The sequence below is a fragment of the Pollicipes pollicipes genome, unplaced genomic scaffold, assembly GCF_011947565.3.
Source record: "Pollicipes pollicipes isolate AB1234 unplaced genomic scaffold, Ppol_2.1 Scaffold_4002;HRSCAF=4701_pilon_pilon_pilon, whole genome shotgun sequence".
NCBI lineage: Eukaryota > Metazoa > Arthropoda > Thecostraca > Pollicipedomorpha > Pollicipedidae > Pollicipes > Pollicipes pollicipes.
In genome coordinates, this window is record NW_023596420.1 from 3,577,269 (window position 1) to 3,588,678 (window position 11,410).

Below are 11,410 nucleotides of genomic sequence, written 5' to 3' on the forward strand. Positions count from 1 at the left end.
ATTTCATGTGAGCTGGAGGAGTTTGGAATGCGGTCAACAATCGTGGCGCCGCAGTAGCACCTCCTTTTTTAATATTTAATCCAAACCTTTTTCAAGGGATGGATTGATCCTGATCCCTACCATCCCATTCCGCAATTCCATGGCATCGGCAAAATTCGATGGCAGAAAGTTCAACGTGCTGCAATATGTGGCACAGTCCGTCCCGCTCTCTAACGTCACCTGAGCTTTCTCGTGCCCGCTGCCACCGGCTGTAGGCTACACCCGTCAAGGTGAAATAGCGGCTGCCGAAACCGACTCCAACCCAACCCGCCACAGGTAAGTGGACCAGAAGCCAGGCGCTCTAATGAACTGAGCCATTGGTACGGACTAAGTGGTACAAGGTCAGTTACACTATTTAACTTCAGGGAGCAGTTTAGCACATCCACCTTTGCACCATTCTCACACCTTACAACGAAAATGAAATTGCCAGTCTCATTGCCAACCATATGTGTCATTTCCTGTTCAGTTGAGGGGAGAGCCTTTATTTGCCAAGATTGGCATAGGCCTCCCCCCTCCCCCCTCAATTTGAGAAGAAGCTGAGCAAGATCTGTAGAGTAACCCATTTGTTGGAATCTCTTGAGGGTAGGTGTTGTTGTTTTTCAGTATTAAGCCCCCCCCCCCCCAAATGAACAGGGACGTAGTCTTGCAAAACTATACCCCTGTTGCATGCACATGATGTTGCATTATGACAACCTGTGAAGAAAGTCAGCAACAGTCTGACAGTCATAAATCTGTCTTTTCAGTTAAATGCAAGACAAAGCGATTGGTGATAATTTGCGCATAGTTTCTAAACTCCGGGATGCAACACCACCTAGTTGACAAGTTGGAAGACTCATTTTCAACTGACAAAGCCATTGGTAAATTAAGAATATTTATCGAAAATCAAAGACAATTCTGGCACCAACCCTGACGAGGACTGTAGCTGAAATTCACCTGGTCATGCGGTGTGATCCAAACTCTCAAATAGATTAGGCTAAATGCAGGCAATTGGTCTTTACACAGCACTCAACTGCACTCAGGCATTGAATACACCAGAACAGTGCTAGAGTCCTGTTTCTCATTTTCAGTGTTTGCATCACACATGCATCTAACAAGCCCAAATTTAGTAGTGTAAAAAAGAGAGCCACAACACTCAGGGGCAGAAACAGTGACTCCTATTAAAAAAGAATTGGCTTACAGGTCTAGCCCAACCACTCAAGATCAATACAAATGCGCATGTATATTCATTCACGCATTTACCTCATTTACTACTCATACAATTTTGGTGCATGCAAACCACCAAGGACACTGTCATTTCACCGTTAAACAGCCCTTTTGGAAGGTCGCTCTAGACGTAACGTAAAGCTCTGAAGGTGTTTCAAACTGGGGAGCAGCGTGACAGCGCACGAGCAATTTCAACCACTTCCGATCATCAACCACAGTAGTACTTTCCTAGTGCGTTCATCGATGCTAGGTATGTTAAAAATACGACAGAGAAATCAATGATAAGTCTTTAAACTTTTTAGTGCATATCAACGCATGCTTTTATCCGCGTCATCAAGCAATTACGTCGGTAATGCGCTAGAACTGAACAAATATCAAGTTCTTCTTGTGGTGACATCCTTTCTCTTGTTGTCTTAAGCAGAAATTATAAATGCTCTTGAGAGGTGAGAAAATGAAAAGGGTTTGCTCGGGCCGCACCCGAGTCTGTGGGGCTGAACAGTGAAAAATTACGAAATATCCCTCCCTCAGCTCAAATGCGCCAACCAGCGGGTTTATCTCCAGATTTGGTCCACTTTCCTCTTAAAGTTAGGGGTCCGTAACCCAAGCTCTTGCGCGCGGGGGGGGGAAGAACTGGAGGCCCCCCAACGGAAAAGGAAACTACACCGCTGGTCTGAGGCTTCAGAAGAAGCAAGATTACGGTACCACGCCTCTTTAATAACCTTGAATGATGGGAGCACGCGCACCTTTCAGGACGCGTTATCGATACAAAAAAAATGTCATTGGTGTACCGGAGGTGGGAATGGGGCTGCCCTATTCACTTGATAAGGCGGGCTATAAAACCTGGCTGTGCGGCAGGCAAGTTATTCTGCAGTGAATCGCCCAGGGTACGTACCACACTCCACTTGACAACTGCTCGCTTTGCATGAAGTGACCTTGCCAAAAACCGTTGCGGAGTTAAATGTGCAGAAAGCTATGTCGTGCTCACGCAATTAATTTGTTCTTTGTCTTGTTGCGGCGGCTTTTCTCTTCACTCTATCAGAAATCTGCAAGGTCTGTAGCACGGATCTAGCACGGGAAGAACACTATCTGATGATAGTCTTATTATGGCAGCGTTTTACCCCATGATGTTATGACGCAGGACAACGCACGACGGTGACAATGTCATTATTTTAGGGCTTTTGTGGAAGTTGAATAACTTTACTTTGCACGGATGACAATCTAGGCGTTCTAGGAAACAGCAAACTTGATTTTTTGCGCACTGCCAAAACCTTGCATGTCCACCCTTGAACACAGTCATTGATAGAATACACACATACAATGCGCTCAGTGCATGCACGCGGAGTTCCAACCAAAATCGGCAAAAACAGCAGCCGCATTCAGTTCCAAGACAGATCTGATGACCCCTAAAATCCTGCTTGCGGATGTGCGGCCAAAGCGTTATAGCGCCTCGATTTTAGATACCTTAGTTTTGCTTTACAGATTGCATTACCATGCGCGCCGCTGTGCTCGTGCTGCTCGTTGGGGCGGCGTCCTCCTTTGTGGAGAAGTCCGAATGGAATGCCTTCAAGCAAGAACATGGCAAGGGCTACGTCAACCCCATCGAGGAGTTCTTCAGGATGAAGGTACGACGCCTAATTTCCAACTGCATCCTAAAGGCGCTGCCAATGGCGGAAGCATATGTATAACCCTACTTGGGTGTGGCGCGGAATTCAAGGAATTGCCTTGCGTGTTCTTTGAGAACACAGAGCAATTTTGAGAGCAGATGGGGAAGTTCAGGCTTCTCATATCGAAAAATGCTCACGATGTACCATACTTTCATTTAAGCTGTTAGTACACTTAATGGACACGAAGAAGCCCAGGTCGTCTTGCAAAGCTGTCACGCGGGAAAGCCCTGCGGCGTTCCGCAACACTCGATCGCAGTGGCAGATCAACGCTTGTCTCAAAAACTATCAGCGCGATTTTTCTCCTGGTAAAAAAGCTTAACACGTAGTAAAAACTGTGGGATCACACAACCCAACGGCCGTTTTACCGCAGGTTTATGCCGACAACAAGGCGTACGTCGACAAGCACATGAAGGAGTATGCCGAGGGAAAGCACACCTTCACGGTGGCACTGAACCAGTTTGCTGACCTGACCACCGAGGAGTGGAGCCGCACGTACAAGGGCCTCGTCATGGGCAGCAGCCAGCCTCACGAGACCCACCAGCCGACCGGCAAGCAGGCTCCCAGCAGCATGGACTGGCGCCAGTACGGCATGGTGACCGGAGTCAAGGACCAGGGCCAGTGCGGCTCGTGCTGGTCGTTCTCGGCCACCGGCAGTCTGGAGGGCGCCTGGGCGAGGTCCGGCAGACAGCTCGTCTCCCTCAGCGAACAGCAGCTGGTCGACTGCTCCCGCGCCTACGGCAACCAAGGATGCAACGGCGGACTCATGGATTCCGCCTTCCGGTACGTCAACTCGAGCCTAAGTCAGCTCAGAGGAACATTTCCATTCAACAATTTAAACATTGCCGCCCAAAGTGAGTGTTGGGAAAAGCTATTTGACAGGCAGAGTGCAGGTAATTACCTACCATTTCTTTGATGCTGGGGCAACTGTAATTGGATTAATGCGCGACAGCAATTTGCTTTACATTATCAGATTTAAAATGATAAACTCCAAGACAAACTTTGTCTAAACTACAAAGGCAAACTTCACGTGGCATGGCAATTTTTTGTGACACGGAAATTTGCGCTGTTTGCAACGCTTTCGGGTGTCTAACAGAGCTCACCCATAAACTACGTGCCATTTGGTTATTGGAACCTGTTTCATCCCCTTGATATCCGAAGGGAGCTGGTGTATGCATATTCCATGATTTGTTATGTGTTTTCTGAAGTCCTGCAAGTCTGCTGCGATTGCCCTTGTTATTCTCTCCTCCCAAAAAAGTGAGTTGCTCAGCATGAAGGACAAAACGGTGTACCTTTTCGTGCCAAGATGCACTCAGTAGTCTCGTGTACCAATGAACTTTATGCGTGAGGTAAAACTTTTCACGTTTTGCACCAAACTGATCTCCCCAAACATGTTCAACGCGGTTGTTATTACCACGCCACTCCGGCTTAAAATACACATGTATTATGATATTTATGCTATTACAACATACTAAGTATTCAGGCTGAACTGCTATGCATTGGGCCGCATATCTTAGAGATTGATATTACGTTCCTGGCGGTTTTTAATTTAGTGGCGGTCATCAACATCTGCATGGTCGATTTTTTCACGCACAACGCCGTAAAGTTAAATTGTCTTTTTACGGCCAAGTTATGCGAGCAAGCGTTTCCCCCGTCTGACCCATAGACTTACCTGATCCCAGGCATATGTCGCTGTTCCTCGAACGTCAAATTCAGCCCTATCTACCTTGACACGAATTCCGTTTTTTAATATGGGACTCACCACATATAAGGCGTATTAATCACTGCTTACCGGCACCCGGAGATGAGGGTATTGAGTAATCAAATGATAACTTTGGGAGAATCACGTTCACCGGTGAGAGCGCTCAGCTCGTAATAGATGTGCCTGTCAGAAACGTCCTCTAGTAGGGACTTGCTTTTGTTGGCAGTCATCGAGAATGGGTATAGATTTGCGTGCATAAAACTGGTGTAGCTTGTGGGAAAACTGCGGATTTTCGAATGTTCAGGGTTCTGAAAATAGTTAAAACATGCTAGCACGGTATTTGTTGTTTTATTGACCTTAGGAGGGTATCAAAGACAAAAACAACGTGGTGAATTTTATCGGACCCATTCAGTTTTTTTTCTATCACAAGGCTAAAATTAGTATTGACACAAAATAAACGCGGCTATCCGAGAGGTGCCCTTTCACTTGCAATCCGTCAACATCCAAACGGAATTGGGTCTTTTTGCAATATGGTACATCACAAACCTCTATGCCGTTCTCAACATTTCCAGTGGTCTCTCCCAGGGTGAGGTCTGGTGCTGATGGGCGTGTCGTCGTTTACAGGTACATCCGGGACAACGGCGGCATTGAGTCGGAATCGGCTTACCCGTACACCGCTCGCGATGGCTCCTGCCGCGCCTCCGGCTCCAACGTCGCTTCGCTCTCCTCCTGGGTGGACATCCCGTCTGGCAGCGAGAGCTCCCTGCTTGATGCTGTCGGCAGCGTCGGCCCCATCTCGGTGGCGATTGATGCGTCCCACCAGTCGTTCCAACTCTACTCCGGCGGCATTTACAGCGAATCGCGCTGCTCTAGCCGCCAGCTGGACCACGGCGTACTGGTGGTTGGCTACGGCAGCGGCTTCTGGCTGGTCAAGAACTCCTGGGGCTCCAGATGGGGCCAGGGCGGTTACATCATGATGACCCGCAACGGCAGCAACCAGTGTGGTATCGCCACTCAGGCCTCCTACCCGCGCGTCTAGGTTTTCTACCTGAGGCAACCGGCATCCAGACAGCGACTTTCAGGCAATGCTTAAAATACAATATGAAGTTTTGCTCATGTTCCCCGTTCTGATGTTTTAAAAGATATGTTTGTTATACGTGGTTATCAAAATTATTACCAATATATTACTGTGGACACGGGTTTCGTGTTTTTTTTCCGGAGCTGAACGACGGAAAGCCTTTGGAATGCGTCAAAAGTGATTACTCCTCATGTTAAAACGCATTTTATTGCTAGGTCGTGCGGTCATGTGCGGTTCATTGCCAAGTTCCGTGGAATACCGATTTATTGATAACTTATTCTAACGGGTAGACGTTCAGGATAAGCGGCCTCTGACACAACTGCTCGACTATCGAATAAAAGCAAATGCACGAAACTGAGAGGCAATCAGAATCTGTCGGTCTATGGTCGCCACCACAGCTCTTGAGCGGCTGTCACCAGGACTATCTAGCTTCGGGCACAGCTTGCAGTCGACGAGATGGTCGGGTCGGGCCATGGCGGGGTGGTCGGAAGTCCAAGCCTCCTCGAACACCTGGGCGTCCAGCTGAGCATCGCCCGGCGGCTGAAGGCCTTATTCCAGGATGTGCGGCCGCACCAGCTTCAGCAGGTGAGGGGAATCGGGAAAAACCTAGATTCGCCACCATGTGGACACCCATGCATCTTTTCAAGGACATTTCATTGTTGGTGCTTAGCGATAATTTTAGTGTCTCATTCCTCTGCACTTTAGATATAGCTCGACTGATCTGTTATGTAGGTTTGGGAATGGACATTTCACCTCACATCATTATGCGATGACATGTGCAACAGCTATCAGCCTGAGCCAAGTTTTCTACCGAAAGATAACACGAAATAGCCCCCAAAAATGAGCACATGGCTGCACAACATTTTCCAGATAATGTCAACTCTTCTCGGGTCATTTGCCAGTGTAAATACAACCGCCTGGAGGCATATATATATATATATATATATATATATATATATATATATATGTGTGTGTGTGCGCGTGCGCGTGCGTGCGTGCGTGCGTGTGTGTGTGTGTGTGTGTGTGTGTGTGTGTGTGTGTGTGTGTGTGTGGGTGTGTGTGTTGTGTGTGTGTGTGTGGTGTGTGTGTGTGTGTGTGTGTGTGTGTGTGTGTGTGTGTGTGTGTGTGTGTGCTGTGTGTGTGTGTGTGTGTGTGTGTGTGTGTGTGTGTGTGTGTGTGTGTGTGTGTGTGTGTGTGTGTGTGTGTGTGTGTGTGTGTGTGTGTGTGTGTGTGTGTGTGTGTGTGTGTGTGTTTACACGAGACGAGAGTGTCAACAATCTTATGGCGCTAATTGCCAGTTTAAAGTCATTGTCCGCCCTAGCCTCATTATACCTTGGCCATTGTCAGAACCTTGGCCTTATCACTAGCTTGTTTATCCTTCATCTTTACTTATACATCGTGCCATTGTGTCATATTTGACGTGTCGTTTCTCGCCAAAATTATTAGAAAATCAGTGTCTTGTTCCTTATCTTATTGATTTATTTGTTTGCCCCGAAGAGATAATTCAGTAGTTTGATTCATCTGTTTGCTCAAAAGTCGTTCATAGTCATGAATGAGTAATGCATCCAGAATGTTGAGTTTTATTGTTTTGTGTATAGATGATAGAATTGCAGTATTTTGTGTAAGCGCTCGGCGCGAGAAGAGTATTATGGTCGCGCTGTGCGTGATTCATTGGTGCCCCTCCGTAAGGTGCTCTGTGAAACGTCGGAACAAAAATGTTGTACCTACACCATTGTAGCATACGGAACCTTGCAGCAACACCTGGCAGCGGTCAAAAGACGGGTGGAAATAACCACGTTTCGAAATCGGCACTTCCCAACGCTTTATGAAGTCAATGGGCAATGCATGTAAAAGGCGTCCCCTTGCCGGATGTTCCGCTAGCGCAGTTTTCGTAGTCGGGACGTATTACAGAAAGGCGCAACGGGAAGGCCCAATGGCGTTATCCCTCAGCTGCTTCAAATAAAGACACAGTCGCACCAGTTGTCGATTGTTGACGCCGGAATTGTTTATTGGGCAGTGCTAGATCTGCTCTTACATTTTAGGGTTCGGTCTTCTGGCTGTGATCCCTCCATACGATCTCTGGCCTGCCATTCGAACCTTTTAATCGGGCTCTTGATCTTCGGCCCTGAGGGATCAAAAAGGGACATTTGAAGCCCATGGAACCCTCGGAGCCTAAGAGGGAGGATGGGGAGTCCCGTTTAATTCGGTTCCCCGTGAAAATAAAGCTTTAGGGGCTATTTTAAGTGCCCCTGAAATCTTGCATCGCTTTGGAATAAACGTTTGGCCTGATTGCGGTGTTCCAATTCAAACTGGGGGTTGATAAAATTACACCTTACGATGCCCCCCAATCAAGGTTCTTGCTGCCTATTCACCGTGGGAGCCAAACCTGGATTTCAACAGTGTAAGGAAGGGCAATGGTGGTGTCCTTGTATTTCGGCGCTCCTTGAAAGGGAAGTTTTGGACCACCTTCAGTTGTTCTTTCAATCGCCCACTTGCATTTGGTGTCTCAAGGAAATAAATGCAGAGCTGATCCGAAAGAAAGGTGTCGCTCTGCCGAATGGGCCGATGCAGGATTTCGTTAATGGAGAGGCACGGGCATTGTGATGGCTCATTGTAAAGCCCCAATGACAACGGAGGCTGTTGTTGCCTGCTTCCTTGAACAGGGTGCCCATTCCCTGAACGGTTTGATTCAGAATTTTTCAAAGTGAAAGGCACACCGATTGCAATGCCGCTGGACTTTGGTCCCTTTTAGAATTATGGCTGTGGGCTTTGTAAATGGCCCGCTTTGATTTAGTACCGCTTGACAATCAAGGCGATGTCGCCCAGCAAGGACGGTTTTTGTGCCTCCTTGCCCAAGGGTACGATCCAGGATTTTATCAGGGCGGAAAGCTCAACATAGTTATGCCCCTGGAATTAATGGTTCTTTCAGAATAAAGGGTTAAGGCCCTTTCTGGTATTCTCTGGAACTGGGTGCTTCTTCAAAATGAAGGTTATGTTGCCCCGAAATGAATGTTTTGGTGCTCCCACACCGCATGGCCGACGCAGGGCTTCGTCGAGGCTACGGTACGAACGTTGCTGTGCCCCTGCAATTTGGTGTCTCATAAAAATATAGGTTACGTGGTTCCAAAATGAAGGTATTGTTGTCTCTTTGCGATGAGGTTTGGTGCCTCTTCAGGGCATCCAATCCTCCTTGGGCCCAAGGAGGAGAGGAATAGCCCCATGCCCCCCTCCCCTTTGGACCCGCCCCTGCTTTGTGGTGCCCCAGGAAGTGTGTGCCTCTGAAAAACATAAGTTAGGGTGCCCGGTAATGAAGTTTTTTTGGTGTTCCTTCGTGGAACAGGCAGATCGATAATTTTGCAAGGGTAAAAGGCATAAATATTGTGATTTCCATGGATTTTGAACCCTGTTTACAACCAAAGCCTTGGGAAATTTGAATTGCTCACTTAGGTAGAGCGGCCCTTTCAAATAAAGGTTATGTTGCCGCGAAACGAAAGTCACGGTACCCCAAACTAACTATTTTGGTGCCCCCTAGCCCAAGGGGCCAATCCAGGATTTCGTCAGGGTGTGAGGCACAACGATGCTGTATCCCTGAAATTTGGTGACTTTATAGAATGAGGGTTTTGGGCCGGTTATGGTATACTCCGATTTCAGTGCCTATGGAAAATAAATACTTCTGGTCAGTTGTGGTGCCCGTAAAATTTTGGGGCCTTTTAAAAATTGGAAAAAGTCGTGTGGATCTGAAATGGATTTTGCTGCCCCTCTACCATGATATTTTGCTGCCCCCTCGCCCAAAGGGACAGGGGACATTGCCCTAACCCACCACCAACCCCTACCACTCTGGACCCACCATTGGTCAAGGTCGGTTGACAAGACACACCTCATCGCCTCATAGCATCAAAGCGTAGCCCGTTCTTTCTTCCTGATTCGTCATTCGGCTCCAAGCGCAAGCCCCATTTATGTCACCTTGGTGTGGATCTGAGTATACGCCGTCTTGTTTTTATGACTGCAAAACCAAATTCTATTTTGCGAAAAGTATTGTTTCTGTATGCTATGTAGCTGGTGCCTCCTTCGCACGAGACATGTGTACTGGGCCATGTTACCTCTAAGCTCTCCCCACTCGGGCTCTAAGAGCATGTTCCTTCAAGTCAGCAGGTACCCAACAGTGGTTCAGGTGCGCACGCGAACAGGTACGCACACTGTGTTGCTACATACAGCCCGCTGCTAGACGTCTGTTGCATACTTCATCGATCATCCCGTCTAAAGAGCATTTGCAATACGCGCCGTTTAAAGTGCTCTCTGCTGCCCTTGCCCCGAGCACACGGTGTACCTACCCCCATACCAAGGACGTAGCAAAACGATATATATATATATAGAGAGAGAGAGAGAGAGAGAGAGAGAGAGAGAGAGAGAGAGGAGAGAGAGAGAGAGAGAGAGAGATAGAGAAGAGAGAGAGAGAGAGAGAGAGGAGAGAGAGAGAGAGAGGCAGATAGAGAGAGATATATACATATACCATACAGGTATATATATATATATATATATATATATATATATATATATATATACATATATATATATATATAAACATATGCATATATATATATATATATATATATATTGTATATATATATATATATATATATATATATATATATATATATATATATATATATATATATATATATATATACATATACCTATTTCGTGGTTAAATTTGCCTTGGCCTCATGCGAAGCATGGTTCACTGACTCCTCACTTACGCGGTTACGGCCATCGGTTGTCTTGGCTGATCAGCTGATTGTTCGCGCCATTTTCGTTCGCGCCAGCCTGCCTATTGTCAAGCGTGTGAAGTTTGGCGCGAGGATGAAAATGTTGTAATGACATTCATAATTGGTCGGAGGAGGATTTTTCCCGCTTTGAGTTTCTCAAGCGCCGTAGTCGTCCAGCACCGAACCCCAGACAGATCACGACTTGTCGCATGGAAGTTAGTTTTCGGAGGCGGGCTCAGTGAGGGATGAAACCAGGAGCAAGTAAATAAGGAAGTAAGCAAACATTCTTGCCTCACATGGTTCCAATTGTCGACAAAACAAGGATCATCTTTTCACAAAACGTCATTGCTGATATCCAATGCAGCAATAAAATAAGATGTGAGACAGCGAGAGTAGGTAGTTGCACATGCGTGCGACATAACACATTCATAAGGGATATCACCATCAACCACATATTTCTAAGCATTACATGCTACGAATTCACACCTTCGCACTCCACTTCTAGCTACACATATATCCCGCTATATAACTCCGTTCACAACTACACAAGATATTACGGGGGCTAACAAAATGTGAGGAGAAACACATGCACGGTATGCTGTCATCTTAACCGAGGCATGCATCATAGAAAAACTGCCTCCGCATGAAATGGCGGAAGAATAAAATTAAGTGTCAGAATCTGCCGCCACCCTACTGGCAACTGGCCACGTATCCGCTAAGTACCGACAATAACATGATGTTCTGACATTTGTCTCGGTGTTGCTATATGCGATCGGCTGCTTGTCATCTAATGCCTACACTATTGCATCTCCCGTTTTAAGAGCATTTGTAGCATGCCCCACACGCTGAGCTTGCCGGAAGCGCACTGCGTTCTTGCATCCATTACTAAAGAGTTAGGGAAACGATGAAAGGAGCTGAACATATTAAAAACTATCATGATCATATTCAAATTACATGCCCG

General features: G+C 46.8%; 1 protein-coding gene across 1 annotated transcript; it reads left to right on the forward strand.

The window, feature by feature from the left end:
• Positions 1-2,726: 2,726 nt before the first annotated feature.
• Positions 2,727-5,804, forward strand: LOC119093926 (procathepsin L). Its single transcript, XM_037216941.1, has 3 exons — positions 2,727-2,864; positions 3,277-3,686; positions 5,230-5,804. Exons 1-3 carry the CDS (start codon positions 2,733-2,735, stop codon positions 5,642-5,644), a joined length of 957 nt encoding a protein of 318 aa, XP_037072836.1. The 5' UTR covers positions 2,727-2,732; the 3' UTR covers positions 5,645-5,804.
• Positions 5,805-11,410: the final 5,606 nt, after the last annotated feature.